The sequence below is a fragment of the Equus caballus genome, chromosome 1 (assembly GCF_041296265.1).
Source record: "Equus caballus isolate H_3958 breed thoroughbred chromosome 1, TB-T2T, whole genome shotgun sequence".
Lineage (NCBI taxonomy): Eukaryota > Metazoa > Chordata > Mammalia > Perissodactyla > Equidae > Equus > Equus caballus.
Window position 1 is genome coordinate 151279369 of NC_091684.1, and position 26778 is coordinate 151306146.

Consider the following 26778-nt stretch of genomic DNA (forward strand, 5'->3'; position numbering starts at 1 on the left):
TATGTAGTGTTGTCTTTCAGTTTTAGGTGAAATAATTGCCTTCACAGCAGTTCTAGACTCTCATGTGCCTGAGACTATGAGAGAAAATGGGGTTTTTGCTGTGTCATTTTGAAGGGATGTGCTAGAGACGCTGCCTTATGCACTCCATCCAGATGGAGATTGATCTCTAGGTCACTGAGTGCAGTTTCACATGTGGCCCAAAGCACTGCTTTCTAGAGGGAAAAGAATATTCCAGATTGCAAAGGGCTATAATGGCTATACTAAATTGATTTTTAGGTTGATCCCAACCTCCACTCTTTGACTCTCATCATGAAAAGATGGGGATGGGAACACGGCTCACTTTGACCCTATAGGGAGCAAACCAGGAAATCAGTTACTTATTTTAGCAAAGTGAATATTCAAATATTCAGTAAAAAGCTAAAAATTTTCATGTGAATTCTTCTAGATTACTGACCGACACTTTTTGTTTTTCTGGTTTATTCTAAAACAATCCTTTTAACTTCAATGGAATATTATATGAACCATTTAACTCTTGTTTTTGGAGTAAAAACTTTTACTTTCAATTATTTTGATAATAGAAAGATCATGTAAAAACCAAATTACAGTTTTAACCCTCATAAAACAATGATTCCCCGTATCTGTAGGAAAAGTCAATTTTTTGCTTATCTTCATAGCCACTGGGCATTAATACCAATCCCTGAGGATTATGCGTTTAAGGATTATAAATCATTTTGACTTATGAATAATGATGAAAACCATGAAATTCTAGTATGACTACTCTGCCTAAGTAATTTAGCTTAAATAGAACATTCACAGGTTCCCATTCCAGGTACCCATAATCAGTTGTGTCTTTATTCTGACTTAAGTTTTCTGATTGGCTAGTGGATCCTTAGTTATCAGAAGGCAGCTATGTGTTCTGAGGAATCATTTGGAGAGCCTGCCAGTCTTTGTAGGTTGTTGCAGTTGGAGTGGGGACAGTGTGTGAGTTGCATAGCTTAAAGGCCTCCCCTGCTCCCAGTCAGCAGAGACCCAACCTGAGGGTGTGAACTTTGGATTTTAATTCCTCTGCACCTAATAGGAAGCAAGTGTAACATAGTGTTGATTTGTTCTCTTGGAAGTACTAATTTTAGAAGATTAATAATTGTGTAATTGTGTTATGTGTTTTGAATAGAATTATTTTTGTGGTAATACAACATGGGGTTGTGTTTGTGTGTATATGTGTTCTGTCTGGTTTTTTTTTTTTTTTAATTTTGCAGTCTCGAGTCAAATTTACAACCTGAGAAGGAATTAAGGTATTATAAACTCAACATAAGTTTTCTTAATTTATATTTTTCCACCACGAAGGAATCTTCTGTTGCTACATCTGATGTCGGGAAGCACATAAATAAATTGCAACTCAACTAGATATTACTAAATTGCAACTCTACCGAACACCATTAAAAAGGGTTATAACCCCTACTTTCCATGTTGCTAATTGATGAGGGAAAGCACAGTTCATCTACTGAGTTTATGCCTCAGATCTCTCATCTATAAAATGGAATCATGGTAGTATCTACTTTGAAGGGTTGTTATGAGGATTAAATAGGTTGTATTAAGCCCTTAGAACAGTACTCGTGCATAAAAAGCTCTTAGTGAATAATGTTGTTGTTACCGAGATGATTTCCCACATCTACATGAAGTTATTTCTTGGATTCTTCTGTATTCTTTAACGCTATTTCCTAGACATATAAGTTCAGTGTTAAGCACTTCAAAACCCTGTCTTAAGAATAGACAAGATCAAAGAAACAAGATGGAATGTCCAGGCATATCTACCTACTTATATATCTGTCTGTTTATACGTCTCTCTCTCTTTAAATAAAGTTGGCATTCTCAGTCAGTGGGGAATGAATAAATTCTTCAATAAATGACCTAAGAAAATTTGGAATTTAGCAAGGTGAACAAGATAAATGAGATAGGCAGAGGTCCCTGCTCTTGTGGGGAGTTAGGCAATTACCACTTAATCAAATATTTAGATAATATCATGTCATAAAGTGGTAAGTGCTATAAAGAAACTAAAACAGGGTACCAAGGTAGAGAGTGACTAAGCTTGGGCAGGGGTGAGGTCTACGTTAGCTGGGGTGGTCAGGGAAGGCTCTCTGAGGAAGTGACATTTAGGCTATACCCTGAATAATGGGAGACAGCCATGTTAAGGCAGATGGAAGAGCAAGTGAGGAGCACTGAGACTATATAAGCTGGTCCTGGTTGAGGTCCAAAAAGAAGACCAATGTGACTGGAGCATGGTGGGTGAATAGGTTGTGTTGGATGAGTAGACAGGGGCCACTTTCTGGAATGAAGTGTGATAGAGACTGTGGATTTTACTCCTGTTGCCGTGGAAACTCTGGAAGGTTTTCATATGGGGAATGATATGCTGCTGTGTGGACATATACTTGGGGTGGGTGGAGATGGGGCAGTAGTGATCTAGGGGAGAGGGATGGTAGACTGAGATACTGAGATTATACCAGTGGAGATAGTGTATAATTTGTGGGTAGAGTTGACAGGTCTTGGTGGATTGGGTATGGAGAGTGAGGGAATGGGAGAAACTGAGGATGACTTTTGTGGTTTCGGCCTGAGACGCTGGATGGATGATGGTGCCATTTACTGAGGTAAAGACTTATGAAAGATCAGGCTTTTGGAGAAAGATGAAGAGTTCTGTCTTGGACGTGTTTTGCCTAAGATGGCAGTTAGATAGTCAAGTGGACATATCGTATATGAAGTTGGAAATGAAAGTCAGCAGGTCAGGGGAAATGTCAGAGTAGGGATATAAATTTGGTAGTCTTTAGAACTAGATGGTAGTGAAAGCAATGGGACTGGATGAGATTGCTTAGGGAGAGGAAATAGATAAAAAATAGTAGAGAGTAAGGCCAGGGTCTTGAGGCATTCTGACTTTTCGATGCTGGCCTGAGGAAGAATCAGGAAAGAAGTCTGAGAAAAATGGCCCGTGAGAAAGCAGGAATACTGCCTAAAGAAGAAATTGCAGAGCAGTTTCTAACAGAGCAATGTAAAATGTACTCTTTTTTTTTTTTAAGAAAACTCAATGTAGTGAATTTTTAATTTATAATTTCTGTAAAGAGAAAGCTACACACACATGCATATGCATATCTATGTGTATGTGTTCTGAACTTTGAACACTAAGCAGTTTTCTGGTAGATAGTGTAGATATTAATTTAAGTTGTAGCACCTAGTGGTGAATATGATATTGCAGCCCAACTCTGTTACCTATTTCACACAGAAGAGAGAAAAACAAAGTTTAGGTAGGCAGCGCTAATGTAAAGCTAGCAATTTATTTGAGAATGGTAGAATAGCATAGACAAAATTCTTGAGTACTTGGCCTGTCAATGAATAGCCTAGCGTCTTAACCCCATGCTGAGTTTTCAAATCAACTCTATTTGGAACTCTTATTTTTCCCCTTTGAAACACAGCTTTAACATTGTAATTCAAGATAATGATAAAATGCTTTTTTCCTCTTTATAGCCAGCCAAGCTAAAATATATTATTTATACAGTAAAGCAAGGGATACATTCATTTATGTAGCAAGCAACCATTTTTGGTGTGTTATGTATATAACAGTTTGTTATTATACATCATGAATTATCTTCTAAATTATCTTTATGATTGTTACACACACTAAGAGCAAGTGAAATTGTCGGATTTTATTTTTTAATGAAAGAATTCTAAGAAAATTATTTCTTGTCATATTCTGAGATTATTAGACAAATAATTGATAGTTGAATTATAATTTGACTCATAAGAAGGATTCATTTTATTTATATGGAATGTGGCACTGTTGGAAAGATTGTACACATATTGAAGTGTTCCTGTGGATTAGGTTGAAGTCTCTTTTGTTGTGTAAAATTTCTCCCAACCATGTTGACTAATACCATCCACCCTCTTATTAAATAGTACCAGATCTTTTAATAGTCTTTCATATTACTAACTTGGCAGAACACAAAATTGATTATAGGAATTATGCAATCTAGTTATAAATCCCTTGAAAACAAATATAAAAGATTATAGGATAAAGGTAGGGTTTTTACACGTTTTCCTATAATCCAAATTGTTTTCTAAAAATTATTATTACTTCACAGTTATTTTTTAATCTTATAATATTGTGGAACTAGCTCACAACACCCTGCCTGCTGAGGTTTTCAGTGATAGCTTTTAGCCGGCGCTCCCCATTTAAGTTAGTGGGTAGACAAATGAAGCATGATGATAAAACGTTTTGTGGAACTGAGGTAATAAGATAGGACTTCCAATTAGTATTTTGCTCATATAATAATTATAGTTCAAAACCAGTAATATGTTTAGAGTGGCCATTTCCTGTGGATTAGGAGTTAAAGTCTTAGTGGAGTAGTTTTGATTTTGTTTTCCCCAGACATAGTTGTAGAATTATTGCACTTTTCCACCTATATTTTTGTAGCATTTATGTCACTTTCCTCTCATATTTTTGGCTTCCAACACAGATATTGATTACTTCTGGCATGTGACTCTGAAGGGAAGGGAATCACTATGGACTGCAAATCTTCATAATGTTTCTGCGAAGGTTTACGTTTGAGTTTGGGTGTAGAGTGTCATTTCCTTTTACTGTTTCTGACTCAGTTTAAGATGCTACCAGAATTGTTTCAAGATGATGAGAAGGCCATCAGTCCAACCTCAGCCACCTCTTCAGGGCGCACGCCCCTCACCCGCACTCCTGTAAAGCCCACCAAAGGCAGACCAGGCCAGATGGCCAAAGAGCACAAGAAGACAGTGGGGCACCAGGTGAGTTCAGGAGCTGCTGCTGGGCGCTGCTTCCCCGCAGGCCTGGCCGAAGCCTCAGGTCTTCCTTGTCAGCCTCCCAAGTCGGGGGAGGCTAGAGCTTTTGCTGTGAGAACAGGTGACACCGTACACTCTTACTCTTCTCTCCGTGACTCTGCTTAAGCCTTGCCCCAAATAGTTTTCTCTACATCTTAATTCTTCTAGTGTGTATCCTCCCTCACAGACCACTGCCACCTTTGTTTTGTGGTCTGATTGTTCCATCTCTGGATTTGTGCAGAGCGGCAGCTTCTTCAGTGCAGGAAGGGTGCCCTCTCCTTTCTTTGATGGCTTGGGCTCTGTGGGAAGTTGGAAACACTACACACGTGCTTAGCCCCCGCACCAGTGTTGGAGCTTTGGACAGAAGGCTGAGTGCAAGTCAGCTTGTCTTCCTGTGTGTGGGACCCTGTGCCAGGTGCAGATAGGAAGCAGGGCCTGACACAGGTCCAAGGCCTCCAGTCCCGATTCCATGTCCTTAATGGAAACCCCACCCTGGCTGTACTCTTTCCTCCCACTCATTTCCTAGACCCTTAAGTCATCTGCTACTTTTTTCAGTGTTTTAGAGCAAAATTCCCACTGTACATGATTAAATGGCCTTAGTATCCTTAAAACGAGGTTATATTTTTAGTGAAAATTCTGAGCTCACAACAGAAAGCTACAGAAACCTGTATTAAAAGGAGTGTGGGAAGAGTGAATTCTAATGCAAATGGTGGACTTTGGGTGATAATGTTGTGTCAAAGTAGGTTCATCAGTGGTTACAAAGGTACTGCTCTGGTGGGGGATGTTGATAATGGGGGAGGCTGTGCCTGAGTGGGGGCAGGGGTGTGGGGGAAGTCCCTGTACCTTCTGTTCACTTTTGCTGTAAACCTAAAATTGCTCTGAAAAATAAACTCTGTAAAAAAAGGGGGCAGGGGTGGGGAAAAGTGGTGGGAGGAGAGCAAATGTATATTTAGCAGAGGAAGCATGTAAATGGTACAGTTGAAGCCAATTTTAACCTAAAGCCCTAGCATTCTTGTTTAGTAGCAGCTCCCCTTCTGAGGGTGGGTCAGGTTCATAGGTGGCAAAGTCATCTCCACTAGTGTCATTGGAAGAAAATTTTAAATTGTTTTACATCATCTTTGACTTTGACAAAACGTTGCTGCCCCTTTCTGCTCTTTTTCATGCAGTTCCGAAACTCCCTTCACCTGCTTATGGAGACCCTGAACGCCACTACCCCTCACTACGTCCGCTGCATTAAGCCTAATGACTTCAAGTTCCCATTCACGTGAGTGTTTCTCAACTACTGATTAAAAGGGTCCAGCTCTCATAAGGACTACCAAACCAACAGAAGGCTAAAATACTGGGGTGAATCTTCATGTCTTGTAGAGGGAAACTACTAGTTAACAGAATTTTTTCGATTTTTGTTCCCTCTTGACAATGTGAGAACAAAGTAGCAATTGGCCTTCCAAAGATTTTAAAAGTTGAGGTCAACCAGGCGTTCCTAGTTCTGTTTTCTGTTTTGAATTTACTTCAGTTCAAGATCTTTCTGGGCTTTTGTTGGTTTGGGTGCTAGTTACACCCAGAGCTGAGTGGGATGAGGCTGCTTTGGCGAAGACTCGCAGTATCCCTGCTACCTTCCACCTGTTGAAACATCAGAGAATGTCTCCTGTTACCAACATCTTGTCCTGCTTCAAATACCATGCCTGAGGGGAGAATGAATCTTTTTGGAGTTTTTTTTCAAAATGGAAATATCTCTCTAATTTTAAAAGTAATACATGCACATTGTAAAAACAGCTTTTAGAAAATAAAGAATAGTATGAATATAAATAAAAAAGCATCCATCATACCCAGAGAGATAACTGGTATTAACTGGCATAGATCCTTCTTGACCAACCAACATCCCTTCCTTCCTTGCTCCGTGTGTGAGAAAGAGAGAGACTTTAGCAAGTGGGAGGGGCTCATGCTGTGATTGCAGTTTTGTATGTGCTTTTGACTTAATAAATTATGGATGCTTTCTATGTTAGTAAATAAAAATCCACATCATCATTTTGATGGCTATGTAGTATCCCATCATATAGATATCCCATCATTTATTTAAATTTTTCCCTGTTGATATGCATGTAGGTTATTCCACCAATGCTGTGATAAACATCTTTTGCCAAACATTTTTGTATATTTGCATGATTATCTCCTTAGGATAATGTGTTTCTCGAAGTGGAATTTGGGGGTCAAAGACTAGGCACATTTCCCTAAGGTTGTAAGAACTCCCACTCCACAGTATATGAGAGCTCGTTTCCCTCCAGCCCTGCCACTCCTACCCTCCCGAGATTCTGTCTCAGACTGCAGGGCAGTTCTGAAAGACTGTTAGATCCTCCGCGTTGCCAAGAAGCCCTTTCTGGAGGAAGTAGGAGGCAGGAAGAAGCTGCCAAGCTTTGGGCCACTCTCCTGGACAGCCCTAGGAGCCATTGCCTGCCAACCCCATCTCCCACCACCAACGGAACACCTGAGAAGATAGCGCAGCAGAAAACTTGGATAGGCCAGTCAGGGCTTAACTAGAGGGTAAGAGGAGTGATCATCCGGCAAGGGGCAGGCCTTGCTGCTCTCTCCTTTAGTGTCACTTTAACATTAAGATGCCATTTGTCTAGAGTGAAATAAACATAAAGGATATAAAATGTAACAGAAAATGAAACTATTTTTCATTGATGTGGACACTATAAATGCTTAGTATGTACACACTGAGTTGAATAGCTTTTAGAACACTTAATTATTTTTTTTTTTTTAATAACCGAATGGGGCATATTTAATTTGTCCTTCTTGTTAAAGAAGCCTGCAGGGCTGGCCAGTCTATTCCAGGGGAGCTATGTATGGTGAGCTAAAGAATTATCAGAACAGTCAGGCCAAGCCATGTAGTGACTATGGGCAAAGTGCAGGGGAGTTTTTTTGTTTAAATACGCTTAGTGATATTTTCTTATGAGTTTGTGGTATGACCCACAGATAATGTTTGTGGCTGTTTACTTTTACTGCTGATTGTCCCTCCTGACTCCCACATTAAGTTTTCCATTTTGATCACTGCTCATACTTTCGAATGCTTTCTTTTCTAATTTATTCATTTGCTTCTTTGCAAAAGAATTTAATCTTTGGACTGAGCAGAGTAATTTGTGGCTACAGCCAGGCTTCTTTGTGTATTAATGATTTTTACTTTTATGTGTAGGTTTGATGAGAAGAGGGCAGTGCAGCAGCTGAGAGCGTGTGGTGTCCTGGAAACCATCCGAATCAGCGCAGCGGGATTCCCCTCGCGGTGAGCCTAGCAGTTTTCAAATATAAGGATCCTGATGGGAGAGGTTCCTACTTCTTTCCGTAAGCTGACGTGAGGTTCTCTTGGTAGGTGGACTTACCAAGAGTTTTTCAGCCGCTACCGTGTCCTAATGAAGCAAAAAGATGTGCTGAGTGACAGGAAGCAAACGTGCAAGAATGTATTGGAGAAACTGATCCTGGTAAGGAAGATGTTCACTTACCTTTATCTGAACAGATATTGGCCAAAGCCCTTGTGATTGTAACCTTTGAAAGCCCTGGGCACATCCAAATACCACTAATCCAGATTATTTGGGGGTGTGTGGTGGAGGGGCACACTGTCTTGGAGATCGAACCTCACTGTATTTAGGATGCCGGGACTAGTGAGGATGATGGTCCACTCTGGCGAGGCCTGGACCCAGACTTGAGACACATTCTTCCTAGAGTTTGATCATTAGCAGTAAAAATTCACCTAGTACTTAGAGAAGACACAGGGCCAGATGCTGTGTGATTCAGAAAAAATAAGTCTTCTAACATAGTCTCTCTTGGAATTTAATGCATTTTAAAGATAAATATAATATACTTTAGTGTCTACCAATGCTGAGTGAATGAGACAAGAAATCTGAGAAAGGCAAAGCCACATCCAATATGGGAAGGAGGAATGATTTCACAGTAGACGTGTGTTTTGAGTCAGACCCTGAAGAATGGGTTAGATTGTATAAAAATGGAAGAATATTCTAACAGGGAGCAAGGTGTGAAGAAGTGGGAAAGCATAGAGTTTGCTCAGAAAACAGTAAAGTAGTTTTTGCAGTGCAAGATTGCTGTGTGGGACGGTGGAGAAACGGTTAGGAAGTATAGGTTGGTGTTTGGGGAGTCTTGCTTTCCAAGCCAAGGAGTGCTCAAACTTTAGAATCCGTCAGTCACCTGGAGGGCCTGCTAAAACAGATTGCTGGGCCCCACCCAATTCAGTAGGTGGGGGTGGGGCTAGGAGTTTGCATTTCTAACAAGTTCCCAGGTGGTGCTGATGCTGATCTGAGGACTACACTTTGAGAACGCCTGATCCAGGTCACGGAGAATTTGATTCCTGAAAGGTTTTTTACAAAATATTTTCACTTGTTTGACACTAGTCTGGATGGATTACCTCACTTTGAGGTAATTAGTCATAATTACTAGCTATTAACTAAATGTAGAATCTCTTCTTTGGTAATAAATGTTTTTCCTTTGAAAGCACTAAGGCCACTTAGTAATGTGTAAAATAATCTGGTGCTTTTTGAGTTTGGCCCAATTCCTTTCTAACCTGGGTTCCGATGGGAAGGTGGAGCAGAAAGTAGGGACTGTCCTCCGCCTGGCCTCCTCACCCAGACCACCCCAGGCCTGGTCCAGGGCTTTGCCGGCCAGATGTACGGGCTACAAGATAGACAAGTGCAGGGTTGGTGTGGGGTGGAGTCGGGGAAGCAGAGAGGGGTCAGGGAGAGGGAACCACTTTCTAGCTCTTTCTGTTTCTCCAGCTAGGCTTCCTGTGTAAACTTGATTGATTTAAATTGAAATGATTTTATATATTTTAGACATATATGGACATTCCTGATTTTCCCATTTCATGTACAAGATAGGAGATATCTGCTTACAGTGAAAAGTGATTTTCTCTGTTTTCGCTTAGAATTTCAGATCACAGTAGTGATTATTATAAATAAATTCCACTCTTCTTTTGGTATGAGAATGGTTATTAACTTGCATGCTTTTAGATAAGGTGGATCACAGTGTAATAGAGCAAAAATAGCATGCATATCTGTGTTTACTGCTCAACTCTATTTATGATCAAAAGTCAATGAGCAATATAAATGATTATATTTTTATAAAAGGAGTTTTGAAATTTTAGAAGCATTTTAAGTGCATTTATAGGAGTTTGTTTATTTTCAGATACTGTTGATAAAGCCAAGAGATAACTGCTGAGAAACTTAACTCTTAATATGAATATGCAAGGTTTTTTCTTTTTTAATTTTTATTTTATGTGCATTACTCCCTGCCTTATTCTTCACACTGGTGTTTTTGTCCCTTCAGCTTTCTCACGGAATATACAGCCTGATGTAACCCTTACAGCCTGGGTCAGTCAGAGGGAGTGTCACCATCTCCATTTCCTTGAGATATTTAAAATACAAACGAGCAAATAATAGCTGCTTATAACCCACAACCAAGTTTTTGGCCTCAGATAATAATTCCAGGTAGAATAATTCTGGAAAATAACTCTTAAACTGCAGTTTTCCTTAAAATCCCTTCTATTTGCTTAACTTGCATAGGATCAAAAATCTGGCTCCATTAGTTAATTGTGATGTAGCCCAAGTTTTAGCTAATAGATTCATCCCTTTACTGATTCTGCTTTTAGACATATTTTTTCTCTTTTAAAATTTCATTCATAGAGTCATCATTTCTATTTCTGAGCATACAATTTCTTCCAAAAATAGGACAAGGACAAATACCAGTTTGGAAAGACAAAGATCTTTTTCCGTGCCGGTCAAGTGGCCTATCTAGAAAAGCTGAGGGCGGACAAGCTGAGAGCCGCCTGCATCCGGATCCAGAAGACGATCCGAGGGTGGCTGCTGCGGAAGAAGTACCTTCGCATGCGGAAGGCGGCCATCACCGTGCAGAGATACGTGCGCGGCTACCAGGCCCGATGGTAGGTCTCCTGGGGACCAGTCCGCTCTGGCTCGGGCTCCTAAGATTAGAGAGCTCCTTTGATTCATGGTACAACGAAGGACAGTTCTGAGTGGTCACCCTACCTGAGAAGGTAACGCCTCACCTCCTCTTAGTTTCAAGGAAAAACAAATTAACTCATAAGATAGTTAAATAGAATGAAATTGCTCTTACCCTTATGAATGAATGATTCATATACAGCCTCAAAAAAAATGACAAATTACTGCCTACTCATAGCCACAGTATTTTTTGTTTTTTATACTTCTATATGGGCTTGAAGAAATCATCTATAAATTTAAAAAAATTATGACTATGAGCTAGTTAATAATGACTCCATTGAGGGGTTTTCAGGAATAATTAATTGAGAAAGTCCAGAAGAGATTACACTTCAGTGTGATTACCTAGTAGGATAATTTTAATTGAGAAATATCTGTAGAAATGAATTAATGATAAAAAACTTATACACACACAGATAGTTTAAGAAGAAATATCTGTACATTAGTGAGAGATAGATCTAAGAAAGCTGGTGATAACTAAGTATGGCATTACTGTGTATAGCTGGTCTGCTGTGAGGGGACATACCCTGGGACAGTGAGGACCACCCTAGAAAGCATGAACCTTTATGAGCTTCACTTTCTTCATTGTAAAATCAGGAAATATGGGACATCCCACTTTTCAGGGTTAGGGAAGGCTCAAAAAGATGATGAATGCAAAGCTATTTGGGGGAATCTAAATTGCTATACAAATATAGGAAATATAAATGTTGATTTAATATGTACATTATTAGAATAATACAATGGAGGTACCACTTATTATGCTGAAGATATTGGTGCTTTAAGTCTATACAAAATCTATTCCTGGGTTTTTCTGATTACTGATAATGCACCACTCTTTTCTTTGGCCAGCTATGCTAAGTTCCTGCGCAGAACCAAGGCAGCAACCATCATTCAGAAGTACTGGCGCATGTACATAGTTCGCAAGAGGTACAAGATTAAACGAACTGCTACTATCGTTCTTCAGTCTTATTTGCGAGGCTACTTAGCCAGAAATAGGTATCGCAAGGTGAGGCTTTATTTTTAATTTTGTTTATTCATTCTATTAACATGAATCAAATTCCACGTCTGTGCACAGTACCACAGGGGCTCATATGGATGTAGGAGCCATAGGGAGACAACCACCAATTGAAATATATTTTAAAATATTAAATAAGTGCATATATTTATTAACAAGACAATGGAAAAAGAAAATTTACCTCCTTTTTTTCCCCTTGTCTATGTAATTTGAAAAAAAGTGAATATGTTAGTTTCCCGTGGCTGCTGTAATAAATTACTACCAATTGGGTGGCTTAAAATAACAGAAGCTTATTCTCTCACAGTTCTGGAAACCAAAAGTCCAAAGTCACTGAGCCAAAATCAAGGTGTCAGCAGGCTGCACGTGCTCCAGAAGCTCTAGGGGAGAGTCCATTCCTTGCCTCTTCCAGCTTTTGGTGGCTGCTAGTGTTCCTTGTTTTTGGCCACATCACTTCAATCTCTGCCTCTGTCTCCACATCACCTTCTCTGTGTGTCTAGTTTAGCTTCTTTTGTCTGTCTCTTATGAGAATACTTGCCCATCCAGATAATCCAGGATAATCTCCCCATCTCAGAATCCTTAACTTAATCACATCTGCAAAGACCTTTTCCCCAACAGGATAGCATTTACAGATTCCAGGGATTAGGGTCTGATGTCTTTGGGGCCCTTTATTCAGCCGATTATGATGAGCTGTGAAGAGGTAGAATACATGACTCATGGGTAGAAGATTGTTCCAAGAATGAAACAACCTTGGAAGAATTCACCATGGTGAGAAGGAAATAAGTTACACCATTAATGTAATTAAAGTTGTATTGACTGGAATATAATGCTTCAGAAATTTTTGACAAATAATCTTTATATCTAGCAATAATCAACATGGCTATAGATAATGGGTCACCAGAATAATCTTAATCTCACTCCTAACAGTATGTGATCTAGTTGCTGAACGGTTTTTCTCTCATTTTGGCAAAGTTTTGAGTCTGTCTTTTAGGATGTATTCCTAATAAGCCAGAAATACAGTCTGGATCTTAGAGCTCCATGGGCATCACTGTTAGCAGGAGCATCAAGAGAGTGATTTGAAGGTCATGGCTCTCATCACAGGCAGTGCATAGGCATGACCTAGGCCCTACTCATGTATTTATTTTACTTTCTTATTTTAAAGTAACTTTAGGCAACAAAGAAAGTTTGAATGAGCGTATTTAATAGCTATGTTTTGAAGAAAATTTGAAGACATCTACTCTAGGTCTTTCTCTCTGCCCACACCTGCTTTATATCTGGTGCTCTTTCTCTATAGGCATGAGCTTTCAGGGGTGGGAAAAGCCTTATAAAACTTGACTGTTTAGATACGCCAAACTGGTTACCCTCCTGTTTTGCTCACTACTCTCCTTGGGAACATCTGAACTAGGTTTTGAGGCCATTGGTTTAGCAGTAGCAGTCTCTGGCCAGCTCAGCTCCCACTGTGACTGGACACAGTGGGGGTGGCAGATTAGAGGCTAGCTCATGTATAGGCCAATAGCACCCCATTAGTGCTCTTTCTAGCTGTGTTTCTGGTCCAAGTTTCCCCTTCTTGGGGGTTGGGGATCTTAAAGGGAGAGCAGGTGTTATTTAATTTCTCTGACTCACTGATGGAAATGAGATTGAGAATGGAAGCTCTAATTATATGCTGTTTCCATTCAACTGAGATTACAGAAATGGGCCAGTGTCTGAAGTTACACGGAGAGAAGGAAATGGAATAGGAAAATTGGCATTAATAACCTTCCCACTGTGTGCTGCTTGGATTTTAAAGTCTGCAAGTCTTCAATTTGCCCTCACTGAGTCTTATCCAATTGGTCACTATTAATCCAGATAAGACAAGGGGCTCCCTCGGGATTGTGATGGTCAGTGAGAGCTCAGGATGCCTGACCCGCTGCAGCGTGATGCACAGTGACTGCACTTAGTGGAAGCTGAAGGCTGCCTTAGCATTAGGAACACAGCCAAAGGGCCACCCTGGAGTTGGCTGAAGATACTGTTCAGGGGTCCTAAACACCTATGTTTATTTTGTATTGATAGTTTAAAACTTAGCCACTTATTTCTTAAATGTATCCTCTAGAATGGCACATTTTTTTCACTGTTTTTCTTAGCCACATAACCTAAAAATAGAAACTATTCTTTTAATGATCTTATTAAACTGCTACGTATTTAGATGGTTTCAGAAATTTTGACATTTAAAAAGTTTCATAGGAGATTCATTGTGTCCATTGGTAATAATCACTAATAAGAACTTGATAGTGCATACATTTAAACATCATTTGTATCATACAAGAGTTACTTCATAAAGTCATCAACTTAGTAGGACCTCAAGGTTTTGCTAGTTTAACCTTTCTTAAAATTCAAGAATTTCTTCTCCATCATTCCTGGAAATTGTTTACACAATCTCTGCTTGATGGTAGTTAGTGATAAAAAATTTATCTCATAAGGCAACTTTTTTGTTATAAGTTTATAAGTTTAGGGGAACATCATGTTTTGTTTTGTTTTTTAGATAATTATAAACCTATTTCTTTTTTTTTTTTTAAGATTTTATTTTTTTCCTTTTTTCTCCCCAAAGCCCCCCAGTACATAGTTGTATATTCTTCGTTGTGGGTCCTTCTAGTTGTGGCATGTGGGACGCTGCCTCAGCGTGGTCTGATGAGCAGTGCCATGTCCGCACCCAGGATTGGAACCAACGAAACACTGGGCCGCCTGCAGCGGAGCGCACGAACTTAACCACTCGGCCACGGGGCCAGCCCCCATCATGATTTTTTTTAAGAAAATACAACATAAAATCAAAATTAAGATTAGTTTACTTGACTTCATCTTACTTATAGTTTTCCTCTCACAGCTCCATCCCTACTACCTTTGAATCCTGTAAGTGGATTCCTGCTACATTTGAAACAGCAATGGGGAATCCTCACTAGAATGGTATTCCTCAAATATGGCAAACAAGAGTGTCATTTTTTTTGTTTTGGGGGGAAAAATCAATGTCAGTAAGAAACTGTGTGGTGCCCCAAATGTTGGCCTCTACAGCCAGCTTACTTGTCATACCCTTGTCCTCAAGCACAGTGAGATGGTATCAGCAGTAAGGGTGGTGGGTAAGATTTTTATTTTAATAGCACATAGTTTACAGGGAGCCAAGTTCTGTTCATTTTGTAGATCACCAGTTGCTAACAGAAATCGTATATCAATAAGAAACCTAATGCATTTTTTCATTCTTTTAAAAAGTGTTTTCCTTTTAGTCATCTGGTGCCTTTTATTTAGACAACTTCTACGTGTATACTCTGCTTATAATCATACATTTAACATGTGAATGTAACACATTTTTATATATGTTTCTCAAATCCCCTTTTAAAGCCTACTTTTCAAATCACCTTTTAAAATAATTTTGTGCCTCCATATATTTGTGATATGTACAATCCACATAACATATTGTTGCTTCCATTTTTGTATCTTTCCCTTTACGTGATGTATGGATTCTCAGCCTGACATACATAGGTTGATATAGTTGAACTTTGAGCCTAGTCCAGGGTCTGACATTACTTGCACTTACCCTCCCTTGCAGATACTCCGTGAGCACAAAGCAGTCATCATTCAGAAGTGGGTCCGGGGCTGGCTGGCTCGCACTTACTACAAGAGGAGCATGCATGCCATTATCTACCTTCAGTGCTGTTTCCGACGGATGATGGCCAGGCGCGAGCTGAAAAAGCTCAAGATCGAGGCCCGATCCGTGGAGCGCTATAAGAAGCTCCACATTGGCATGGAGAACAAGATCATGCAGCTGCAGCGCAAAGTTGATGAGCAGGTGTGTTTTAAACGGGAGCCCTAGAAGTGGAGCATGCCTTTCTAGAAATCCGCTAGGCTTATTTTCAGCATTGTCTCCCCTTGACTTTACCTTTCAGTCTTAGCAAAAAAGTAAAATAATAATGACAGTAATGAGTGTGGAAATAGTAACAGGATCGGAGGTAAGATTATAATTGCAAGGACTAAGGCAGGAAATTATTTTTGAGAACACAGCCAGATTTACCAGCACTCCAAGCCTTTATGACTGAGAGTCCTATTGTAGTCTAGACTTTATAGAGCTCGTACATCACTATCATTCATTTGCATGTAGTGTAATGTTCCTTTAGCAGGTGAGTTGTTTAGCATTGAAATAGCAAAAGAAGCAGGAAAATATCCCTGCTTCTGAGGAATCTACAGTATATTCACAGAGATAAAAGTTTGATTTCTTAGAGATAGTTGCTAAGTAATGTTTTAGCACATTCAAATGGTATAAAGGTAATTAGTAAGACATGAATACTAAGGAGGGCAAAGGAAAACAGAGAACAGAATTAAATAGGATTCATCAGAAAGTTTTTCTGGGTGGTAAGAAGAGTTTTGAGATAGTAAACAAAGAGATTTGTAAGATACTTGTGATTTTGAGGCCATTTTATCATTCTTATGTATCACCTGGCTAGCACGTGGCTTTTAGTAACACACTGATTTGTTTTCAAAAGCAAGGATAGGTTTTCCTATTTCTTGATTAAGAATCATGAAATTAAGAATTTACTGTAGTAACTTGCCTTGGGACTATAAGAAAATCACATCTATGTTTCCTGTCATGTAAAACAGAAATGATTGTGCCTCTTCTCTTTTCTTTGTGTCACTAAGAGGGTATTGATTATGTTACTGTAAATGTTATGGTTAGTATTTTGGTTAGATACTGTATCAGTGCTGTGATGATATAGTATGAATATGATGAATAAGCATGATTTTTCATTAAATACATTTGATGATGTGTATATTTACTTGTTACTTCTGTGTGTGTTTAAAGAACAAAGACTACAAATGCCTCATGGAGAAACTGACCAATCTGGAAGGAATATACAACTCTGAGACTGAGAAACTACGAAATGACTTAGAACGTCTTCAGCTAAGTGAGGAAGAAGCAAAGATTGCCACCGGACGGGTCCTCAGTCTGCAGGAAGAAATTGCCAAGCTCCGGAAAGACCTGGAACAAACTCAGTCAGAGAAAAAATCCATTGAAGAACGTGCAGATAGATACAAACAAGAAACTGAGCAGGTAGGAAATAATGTTTGTATCCCCATCTACTCTTTTCACAAAGGAAATGTGCTGTCATCTTGACCTGGCCCAAGTAGTTTAATATTGGTTTCAACTGAAGGTGAAGTACAAATTCCAGTTGGTTTGCTATTCATTACTAGTGTGTCCCAAGCGTTTCTCTTACATGATGGATGAGTAGCTGTAGGTGTTTTAGTAGACCCTTTTGACTCTAGTAAGAACAGAGGCAAAGCAGTATTGTAAGAAGAGAATTAATGGCCAACTACTTGCTATCCACTGTTTTTCTTTAAATGCGTAGGTCTGGATGGAGTGTAGACTCCTTTTCTTCAGTAGGGTTAGCATGATTAAGAGTCAAATCAACAATGAACTGTCAGTAGCTTGATAGTAGAGATCTTTATGGAACCTGCATGAAGGCTGTGTTAAGAAGTTCAAGAGGGAGAATCCAAATTTCTGCACACTGGTTGCAGCCAAGAGCTGCTATGCAGATAGAACAACAACAAAATGCTTACAGATTGGTCAGTGCTTCCACACTACAAATAGGTAGTAACTTATGTCAGAACTTTATTAAATACAGAAAACACAAAGGTTCTCAAGCAATAGTGAGATGTATTGTTTAAACAAAATAGAAGTACCTGAACATAAGGCTTACTGGAAAAAGTAATCGAGTTTCAGAGATTCTACTAGTGTTATCATCTTTAAATGAAAGCAGAGTTGATGGCTGTAACTACTGGCAAGAATCCCAATATGCTTTTTCTGTACTGACTTCTGAACATCAACAGCAGCATATGCAAAGAGAACCTGAGAAGGAGCTAGATGCAGTTCCGGTAGGATAGGGTAGCTAATAAAATTGAAATCCGTCTATGATATTCAGGGTCCTAATAAAATAATTCCTCCTATATTTCCAGTGGATCTGGTCTCTGTAAATGGAAACAGCAGTGCCATTATATATGTTATTTTAACATAGCAAGTTTCTTCTGTCAGAAGTCGAGTATACATTCAAAGGGATACTCTTGAGATTTAAGATCTTTTTTTCGCTGTTACCTGAGTCCGTGGAAGCTTTTAAGATCCCTCTGAATCTATAGAGTGTTTAAACTTGGGAGGGGTATTCTCTTTTCCTCTTCAAAGTCAAGTTCATACCTTTCTAGTCTGGTATACTGCACATGAGCAAATTCAGATTTCTGCTTTCTTTTCACTTCATTATCTTCTGCTTCACACAGGGATAGCTATAGACACTACCATTAATTCTTTTGGATGGAGTGTGGTAATGGGGAAAAATGGAAAAATTTCACTGTGATAGCCAGCTTTATGGTCGGGAAAGCTACACTCCCAGTCAGCCTGATCAAGGAGCCCAGAAAGGACACTAGAACTGTGCTTCTTAACCAGGAGTGTCAGAATCTTCTGGAGAGTTCTTAAAAAGAAACCTGCCCAAGCTCTGGGAGTGTGGGCGAGGCACGCGTATTCTGAAAAAGCACCACAGGTGACTGGTTGCACACGCCTGACAAAGAGCAGCTTCTCTCAAGAGCGCGTAGAGGACTCGGGCCTTTCTACTGAAGTGGTTGTTAAGGCCATATCAGCACGGAGGGAAGAGACTGAACCAGCAGAAGGGCCACCTGTGGATTGACTTCTGCTGTGGCAGTGTTGTTCTCTAACTGCGCTGGTCTTCAGGGACCCTTTCTCTGTCTCTGAACTCCTGACACTTTGTCTTTATTATTAAAGCTGTCATTTTAAGAGTTCCTTGAATTTATGCATAGAGAAAGAAATTCCAATTGTACTCATCACAAGCACACATTTTATTCCAAAGGGTGAACTGAGTAAATCATGAACTTTGCAAAGTTACTTTTGGTTTTGATTTTTGCTTCCTGGGACTCCTTATCCAACCAGGAACTAGAAAGTCGATTCTTTTTTTTTTTTTAACTGTGGTAAAATATACATATATATAACAAAATTTATCATTTTAACCATTTTTAAGTGTACAGTTCTGTGGCATTAAGTGCATTCACACTATTGTAAGGTGAGTGCTTAAACGTGGAATAAAAGGACTAGTTTGCAACCTTGCAAAACTCTTAAAAGGAGATGAAATGGAAATTCTCTTTCTCAGGACAAATAGGGAGCTTTAGAAGGTCTTCAGTGAATTTTCAGAACCAAAATACCCTTCATATCTTTCTTAGCCTCCTTAATCTCTCGAGTTGAATCGTGGGTACACATAAGTCTTGTGTTAGAGTGTTGAGGTGAGAAGGATTATCTTTGTTTTAAGAGCAAATGCTTGCTAGGTGCCAGGCAATTGCTAAATGCTCAAGGTACAAAGTAAAACAACACCAGCAATCATCTTTGTCCTTCAGGAATTTCTAGTCTACTAGGGAAGTAAAAGTAAATCATTTATAAAGGCTATAAAGAGGCATATACAGAGTCCTGTTCTAGCCCAGAGGAGAGATGTCCAATTGGAGGGGATTTCCGGGAAGACTCTCTGAGGGGGTTAATGCGTGAGCCAAGTCTGAAAGATGACTAGACATATCTAGGCAAAGAAATGAGGCACAGAGATGTGGAAGTAAGGGGTGACTGCCGTGTGGCCTTTATCCTCGGTATCTGGCTTCCTCTGTCTACTGCAGCCATCCCAGTTTATTGTTTCCTTTTATAGCTGGTATCAAATCTGAAGGAAGAAAATACTTTGCTGAAGCAGGAAAAGGAGGCCCTCAATCACCTTATCGTGGAGCAGGCTAAGGAAATGACAGGTAAGGCTCATTGTGGGCCCAACCTACTGCACTCCGACCAACCTCGGACCAAAGTTTTATAAGTTACAACTTTGCTTAGAGCTTAAATATTTTTAAAAGTTGAGGCTGTTATCAGTAAATTTACAAAGTTCCAACAGGCAAATGCTCTAAATGTTTTGGTTGAATTACTTGATGAACTTGTAAATCTGGTCTCTATGTACAAATGTGAACTCGTGTTTAGTCAATATCATATGTAATTTTAAAAAAATTGTTCTGCATGCATGACTCACTGGTTATGGCTTATAGGATTTCTATTGATCTAAGAATTCTTGAACTAATGTGTGTATGTGTATTATTTTTTGGTTAGTCTTTGCTAAACCAATGGGTATTATTCTCGAAGATCAGCCATTCTTTGCCACCAAACTGAAAAAAAACACTCTTAATTTTTTGAATAGATAACTAATTAGACGTGACATTTATTACATATGCTTTTTGTGCGTTAGATTAGAATGACGATAATTTACAAGGAATCCACATATCCATAAACATGGGATAAGAAGATATGGATCTAAACTACAATAAATGATGGTAGAGATGGAGAGGAAGAGATGGATTGGAGTGAAGCTATATTATATGACCAGAATCAACAGAATGTTAATCATTTTTGATATGGTATTCAAAAAAGGAATAAAAATGTTCTAAAGTTTTGAGATGAGGTATCAAAACAATAATGTTATTAGTAATGAGTAAATTGAGGGAAAAAATACCTGTTTATATGAGGCAAATTAATAAGATCAGTTGTTAGAATGTTAAGATTTGGATGTTAGCCAGGGCCTCCAGATAGAGATGTTCTGAAAGCAAATTGAAATTAAAGATTAGAGAGAGAAAGAAATGAGCCTTAAGATAGCCACTAAAGCTATGATGATAAGAGAACCCTCTGTGCTTTTCCCCACACCACCCCCTCCCTCCCAATTAAAGGGATATAGAGGAAAGAAAAGAAAATCTAGAATTAAGCCTTATAGGATGACCATAAGTAAGAGAAAAGGTGAAGAAAAGAAGCCAGGAAAGAAAATATGGAGAGGAAGGAGAAAGCAGTCACTGAAGACAGGGAAAGAAGGCTGCTAGGATGCAGAATGTGATGGAAGGATCCAGAATGATGAGAATACTTCTGGGAAAACATAAAATGTCATTTGAAACTGAACAATAAAAGCAAAGAAATAACAGTGGATTTGCTTAGGGAAAGTGTGTTGGTAGCCTTGGGCAGCTTCTGCAAGCTGGTAAGAAAAAAAAGGCAATTTATGGAATGTTCTATAGAAAAGACATTCTTTCATTCATTCATTTAGAAATGATTAAAGCCCTACAATAGGGAAACCAGGGAAGCAGTTGTGACAAGACACTTGCAGCCTTGCCCTCATGGTGCTGACAGAGAAAGAAATGGTGAAGCAATAGAAGCAGGCAGGGCAGATTAAGATTTCGCCACAAAATATGAGAAGAAAATGGGCCAATAGTGGTAGGAAGCTTAATATTATAAATGTGACTGGTTGGTTCATTGAGTTAAAACTTAGAGATGAGATTTGAGGCTTTTTTACTTTGCTTTATCTGCAGTCAGGGGTTAACCTCCACTCTCCAGATGATGTCCTAGCCAAATGCAGCCACTGGCAACAGAAAGGGTGAAGTGCGGTGGGTAAATGGAAAGATCAGGGTTCCCTGAGGAGCACATACGAGATGGCCAAGAAGTAAACAGCACAGGTGACCGGGGCTGCGGATCCTATCTGGTTAGAAACTGGGAGTAATAGGACAGGGAGAGAGTTCAGAGTGCAGAAACTATAAGATAGAATCCGGGGCTGAGATGAGCGGAGGGAGACTTTGGAGAAGGCACCTGGGTCCACTGAGAAACCACCATTCCCTCAGAGACATGAGAGATTTTCTGATTTGACAGAGTACACTAATTTAGACAAAAGAATTTTATGAATAGCCAGAAACAGAATACTATTGGAATGAAAAATACATGCTTTACTTACTAGACAATCACTGGTGGATGTTTATCAAGGATGTGCTATACCCGGCGAATGAACTAGTGCACTAAGTCTGTAGTACGTGGAAGAACTCAGTAGGTGATTGCTGTTATTATTAATAAATTATTTCATGTTTTGGTCATGATAGGTTCTCTTTGCCTACATTCCCTAAGCTACTCTTTATAGACCATGGTGGCGCTACAAGTAAAACCCCTTGCAGAGAAGCTGGAGCTCAGTGTACATGTTTGTACTCTGTATTCTGTGGAGCCATTTTCATATGCTTTTCTGTCTTCTTTCTTTCAGAGACTATGGAGAAGAAGTTGGTAGAAGAAACAAAACAACTGGAACTTGATCTTAATGATGAAAGGCTGAGATATCAGAACCTTCTGAATGAGTTCAGTCGCTTGGAAGAACGGTATGATGACCTCAAGGAAGAGATGACTCTGATGGTGGTGAGTCAAACATTTTTGCTTTTTTTAAATGAAAAATTTTAAACATACAGACTAGTAGAATGAACCCCTGTGTGCCCCGTGTACTCATCATCCAGTTCCAGAATGGTCAACACATTTCTACCCCTGGTTCTACCCCTCCATCTCACCCCATCCAAGGGATTAGATTGTCTTAAAGCAAATCCCAGAAATCAGATAACTTTATTCATAAATATGTTGTAAAGTCACTTTAAAGACTGGACTGTCAGATAGCATAAAGTCAATATAGCTGGACTTTGTTTTATGTATTTAGTGTCTTAATGTAAAATTCGCATATAAAGCAAATATTTATGTAATTGAGTATTTCCTCCGCTGGTTTTGATTTTAATTTCAAAGATATATTCCTACAAAAAGAAAATTTAGCCTCTATTTGTAAGAAATTGTCTTATCTCTTTCAAGGACTCTTCTTCATCTGCCAATGTCCCTTTTGTGCTGTTAATAGTTCTGCACACCATTCCTATTCTATTTATCCTGCTATCAGGAAACAAAGAGTTCCCTAGCTCTCTTGTTCCCTACAAGTATCAGCCTTAAAGGTAACTTTCTGGTACAAATGACCAGAAATGCTCTGAAATATCTTTTATAAAAAACAAGATAATTTGATATCTGTGGGGTAGAGTATTTGCTTCAAAGTTTGCTTCTTTCTGGAGCGTTTGACAAAGTTCTTTAAAATGTGACATTTAAAAAGTCAAAATAGAAGAGATTATGTAACACAAAAGAAGTGAAATAAATTTGTCACTTTGCAGATGAGAAAACCTAGTCTCAGAGAGGTTAAAAAGCTAATTTAAATCCCACAGTTGAATTATTATTTCACACCTGACTACTCAGCCCTGATTTATATGTGACAGGGAAATCAGAAGTAGGAGGAGGTCACCATTATCCGTATAATTGACTCATCAGAAGGATCTTGTCTTCCTTGAGCTCCCTGCTGTGTTGGCCATGTTGAGACCTCTCCTCTTTCACATTCTCTCATTCTTAGCTTTCTCTAGAGTCCTTTTCCTCTATCTTTCAATATCATGTTCCCCAGAGTTCCGTTCTTGGGTGTATTTTTATTCTATTTACTAGATAACCACACCAACATTTATGGTTAATCTATGCTTCCATTATGGTTAGAGCTAAGCTTTCTATCCCATTGTGGGTTTCTGAGGCCACTAGTTACTTGGGATGTTAAGAAGTGGTTTTGGGAAAAGGAACGATTGAGGTCAAATAAATGTGTGAATCAGCCATTTTAAACAGAGATACACAGATTATTTTTTTCCTACAGAATTTCTTGAATTCTTTAATAATATGTGCCTTGTGAACCTCAGAAAATAAAATGAAGTAAGAATGTGCCATGTATATATCACTCTCTGACCACTTTCCAGAGATATCTAAGAGGTTAATGGGTCTCTTTAGTCAGAGAGGTAGCCATATCTAGAAAAGACCCTTTAGCACTGGCCATCCTCCAGGAACTTAACAGGGCTGTCCCTTCCTCTGAGCAAGTCTACCTGCTATCCATTCTGTTCTCAGCAGTGCTGTGGAAAAAGAAGCATGGAACCAAGTTCCAGGGGTAGTTTAGTCACTTGATTTTTTTATTTCTCAGCCTATAATCCTCTCCATTGTATGCATGTGACTCATTGTCATTCCTCTTGGGTATGAAAATGGTCAGAAGAGGAAAAAGGGAAAATAGCGGAGGAAAGATCAGAAATTGCTTGCTTCTCACTCAGCTCTTCCATAGGTCTCACTTCCTAGCTCTAGATGCAATCAAGATCACAGTCTTTGCAGAAAATGTTTGCTGAGAATTGCAGAGAATAAAAAATTTGCCTTTATAATTTAGGACTAATTAAAATATTAATAGCAATATCTTATTTTAATGTTTAGATGGAATTTTGAAACTAACAGATGGATACTTGGGTAATATTTCTTATACTGTTTTGCAAATGGAGCTCTCACTGCCACAATGCTAAGAAGCAATTTGTAATAAATAGACTCTTCAAATGGATGGCAGGAAACTTTAGGGAGGGGAATTGATAGACTGCATCAGGGCTTCCTGTAATGTATGTGGTACATGGGCCAAAGACATTTCCACTGATTACTAGGGTCCAGATTTGTTGGCCCTGGTACCAAGAAGTGCTGTAGGATTTTTTTTCCAGGAACATTCAGTTGTAGGGCAGAGTCAATGAAGAAAAGACTGATCTGGGGCTAAGGAGTTTCAAGCCAACAATGAAAGGATAATGAGGCAGGGGAATCCCAGCTTGTGAAGTATTTGAAGATAAATTAATTCCGAGTAAGGAAGCAATCCACCATGTCAACAATGGGGTCATTAATCTTGACAAAAGGAGTAAAACAGATTCAAGAAAAGAAGGAATTATGGGAGAAATGACAGATAAGGAGAAGAGGAGGTGCAGGAAGCAGGTCTTGAAGGAGAATGTGATGATCAAGTCAAATGTTTGTCCTTGTAATTAAATGGTGTATGGACTAAAAACTTGGAGAACTGAAAGGCCACCAACAAGGGAGTTAATCACTTCAGGGTCCTAACAACTATAGCAGCATCAGTGAACATTGATTGAATGTTTGTTACATGCCAGGCACTGCACTAAACTCTTTGCTTGCACTCTCTTATTTAATCCTCACATAAACGCTATGAGGTAAATAATAATATCTCCTTTTTCCCCGATAATGTAAGTGAGGCCTGGAGAAGTTGGGTAAGGGACAAGTAAGTGGCAAAGCTGAGACTCCTACCCAGTTCTCTCCTATTTCAGACCCAGAGCACTCAACTACTTCTCTATATCCAAAAGTTACATTAAATAGCAAATATACAGTTTGCTTCTATTCATACCTTAAGGTATTCATTGTTTTATAATACATACATGTGGGAAAATAGGGGTCTCACTCATCTTTAATAAGCTTATTAAAAATCTTTGTCCTAGCATTTCATGGACCTGTTTTTCTTAGTGACACACCAATTTATTAAATAAACACCATCCCGTACAACTCTTGGCTTGGGCTAGGAACTCTCAGGACGAGTACTTGCGTACATAAACAGAGAGAAACCTGAGTGCATTTGACTGTGTGTGTGGCAAGGCTCCCCTTTAGTGTGCACCCCAGCTGCTAGATGGTGTCAGAGTTTCCGGTGTTCTTGGGTCTTCCCTATGCACTGGAGAATAGGTTGGGCTGGCCTGGGAGACTTTCAGCTGCCCCTAGATGCTGGCTTCCCTTTGGTTGCACTGATTGGTCTGCTCTCTATAAGCCTGGATGTTGGAAGGAAAGAGGCAAAGACGCTCCTTGGGGCTTCTGCCTCTTTTCCTGCAGCTAGGGGAAGGAGTAAAGGAAATTGGACAGATCTGAAAGCTCTCAGGGGCCTCTGTAAAGCTCTCAGGATGTGTAACCGTGTGAGATCCAGGCCACTGAACCTCTCCACCTCTTCTGGGGGCACCCTCAGAGTGAGGGGCACAGACCCAGCAGACCCAGCCTTTTTATTCCTTTTTCTTTCAAATCATTCTTTAACCCCTTCTACAGAAAGGAAGGGATTGGAATTGCTTAACTTTCCTATTCCCCACAAACTTTCTGAACTATTTTCATAGGTACCACATGTTGTAAAAGTGCCGCCTGGAACCCTTGAATTAATAACCCAGGCATCTTCAGAGGATTCCTAGAGCAGCTTTCCTACCTCTCCTGCACTGCTCATCCTTCCCACTGCTGACTCCAGAGAGTCAACTTCATGCATAAAAGTGACAGAAATTAATGTTGCCTCTGTAGAACCCCCCTCTTTTTTTTTTTTTTTATCGTTTATGCCCAAGTACAGTGCAGTAAAATGATTATGCTGTGATTAAACACATCTTATGAACATTTTGGTGAGTTTTATTGATTGCAATACTAAAGTCATTGCTTGGATGCTGAGGCCTCATTCCTGTGCTTCACTCGGTGTGACTGTCACAACTTTAAAAACCTGAAGGGGACTCTGCGAATTATCACAGATGGTTTTCCTTTGAGCATTTGGTTTTGCGACTGTTCTTGTCATGCCCTGTTGGTCCATCTTTCCCTTTCTTTGTGGAGCTCAGAAGGTGACCCTTTTGTAAAGGTTTGGTCAAGACAACATGGAACAGATAATTTGGGCCTGCGATAAGCAAGTCAGAGAGTGAGGATTAGAACCAAGTTAAGGTGGGCACTGTCTTAACTATACCTAGCTTATTTACGTTGTGTTAATCATACCCAGTTTATTTGCCTTGCAGAACGTGCCTAAGCCTGGACACAAGAGAACAGACTCCACCCACAGCAGCAATGAGTCTGAATACACCTTTAGCTCTGAAATTACGGAAACTGAAGACATTCCATCAAGGACAGAGGTATGCCTATCACTAAAAGTAGGATGTGACCGTGCTGTTGTTAACAGAGAACAATTCCATTGCCGAGTGGACTCTATTTGCCCATGTAACATTTGTTTTGAACTGTTTATTCTTCATAAGTGACTTACAGGTGCTTAGTTAACTGTGTACATACATAGTTATTGCATATAGATTTTGTCAATAGACATTTTAGTTTTAATTTTTAATGTAATTTTAATGACCAGATTTTCCCTTTTGTAATTCCGTTTTACACCTTGACATATTCTGTGTACAAAAAACACAGCCTGTCATGAATTTATTTCAGACTGAGGTAATTATTTA

General features: G+C 39.3%; 1 protein-coding gene across 5 annotated transcripts in view; it reads left to right on the plus strand.

Annotated features, from left to right (window-relative positions):
• Nucleotides 1–26778, plus strand: part of MYO5A (myosin VA) — a 187589-nt gene that overhangs the window by 112466 nt on the left and 48345 nt on the right. For all 5 annotated transcript variants that reach the window (XM_070271278.1, XM_023617284.2, XM_070271283.1 and 2 more), the window contains exons 15-25: nucleotides 4636–4797; nucleotides 5997–6094; nucleotides 8021–8107; nucleotides 8195–8303; nucleotides 10560–10771; nucleotides 11694–11850; nucleotides 15431–15670; nucleotides 16679–16927; nucleotides 19560–19653; nucleotides 21951–22099; nucleotides 26344–26457. In XM_070271278.1, coding sequence (XP_070127379.1) covers nucleotides 4636–4797; nucleotides 5997–6094; nucleotides 8021–8107; nucleotides 8195–8303; nucleotides 10560–10771; nucleotides 11694–11850; nucleotides 15431–15670; nucleotides 16679–16927; nucleotides 19560–19653; nucleotides 21951–22099; nucleotides 26344–26457 — 1671 coding nt within the window. The remainder of the gene's footprint in view (nucleotides 1–4635; nucleotides 4798–5996; nucleotides 6095–8020; nucleotides 8108–8194; nucleotides 8304–10559; nucleotides 10772–11693; nucleotides 11851–15430; nucleotides 15671–16678; nucleotides 16928–19559; nucleotides 19654–21950; nucleotides 22100–26343; nucleotides 26458–26778) is intronic.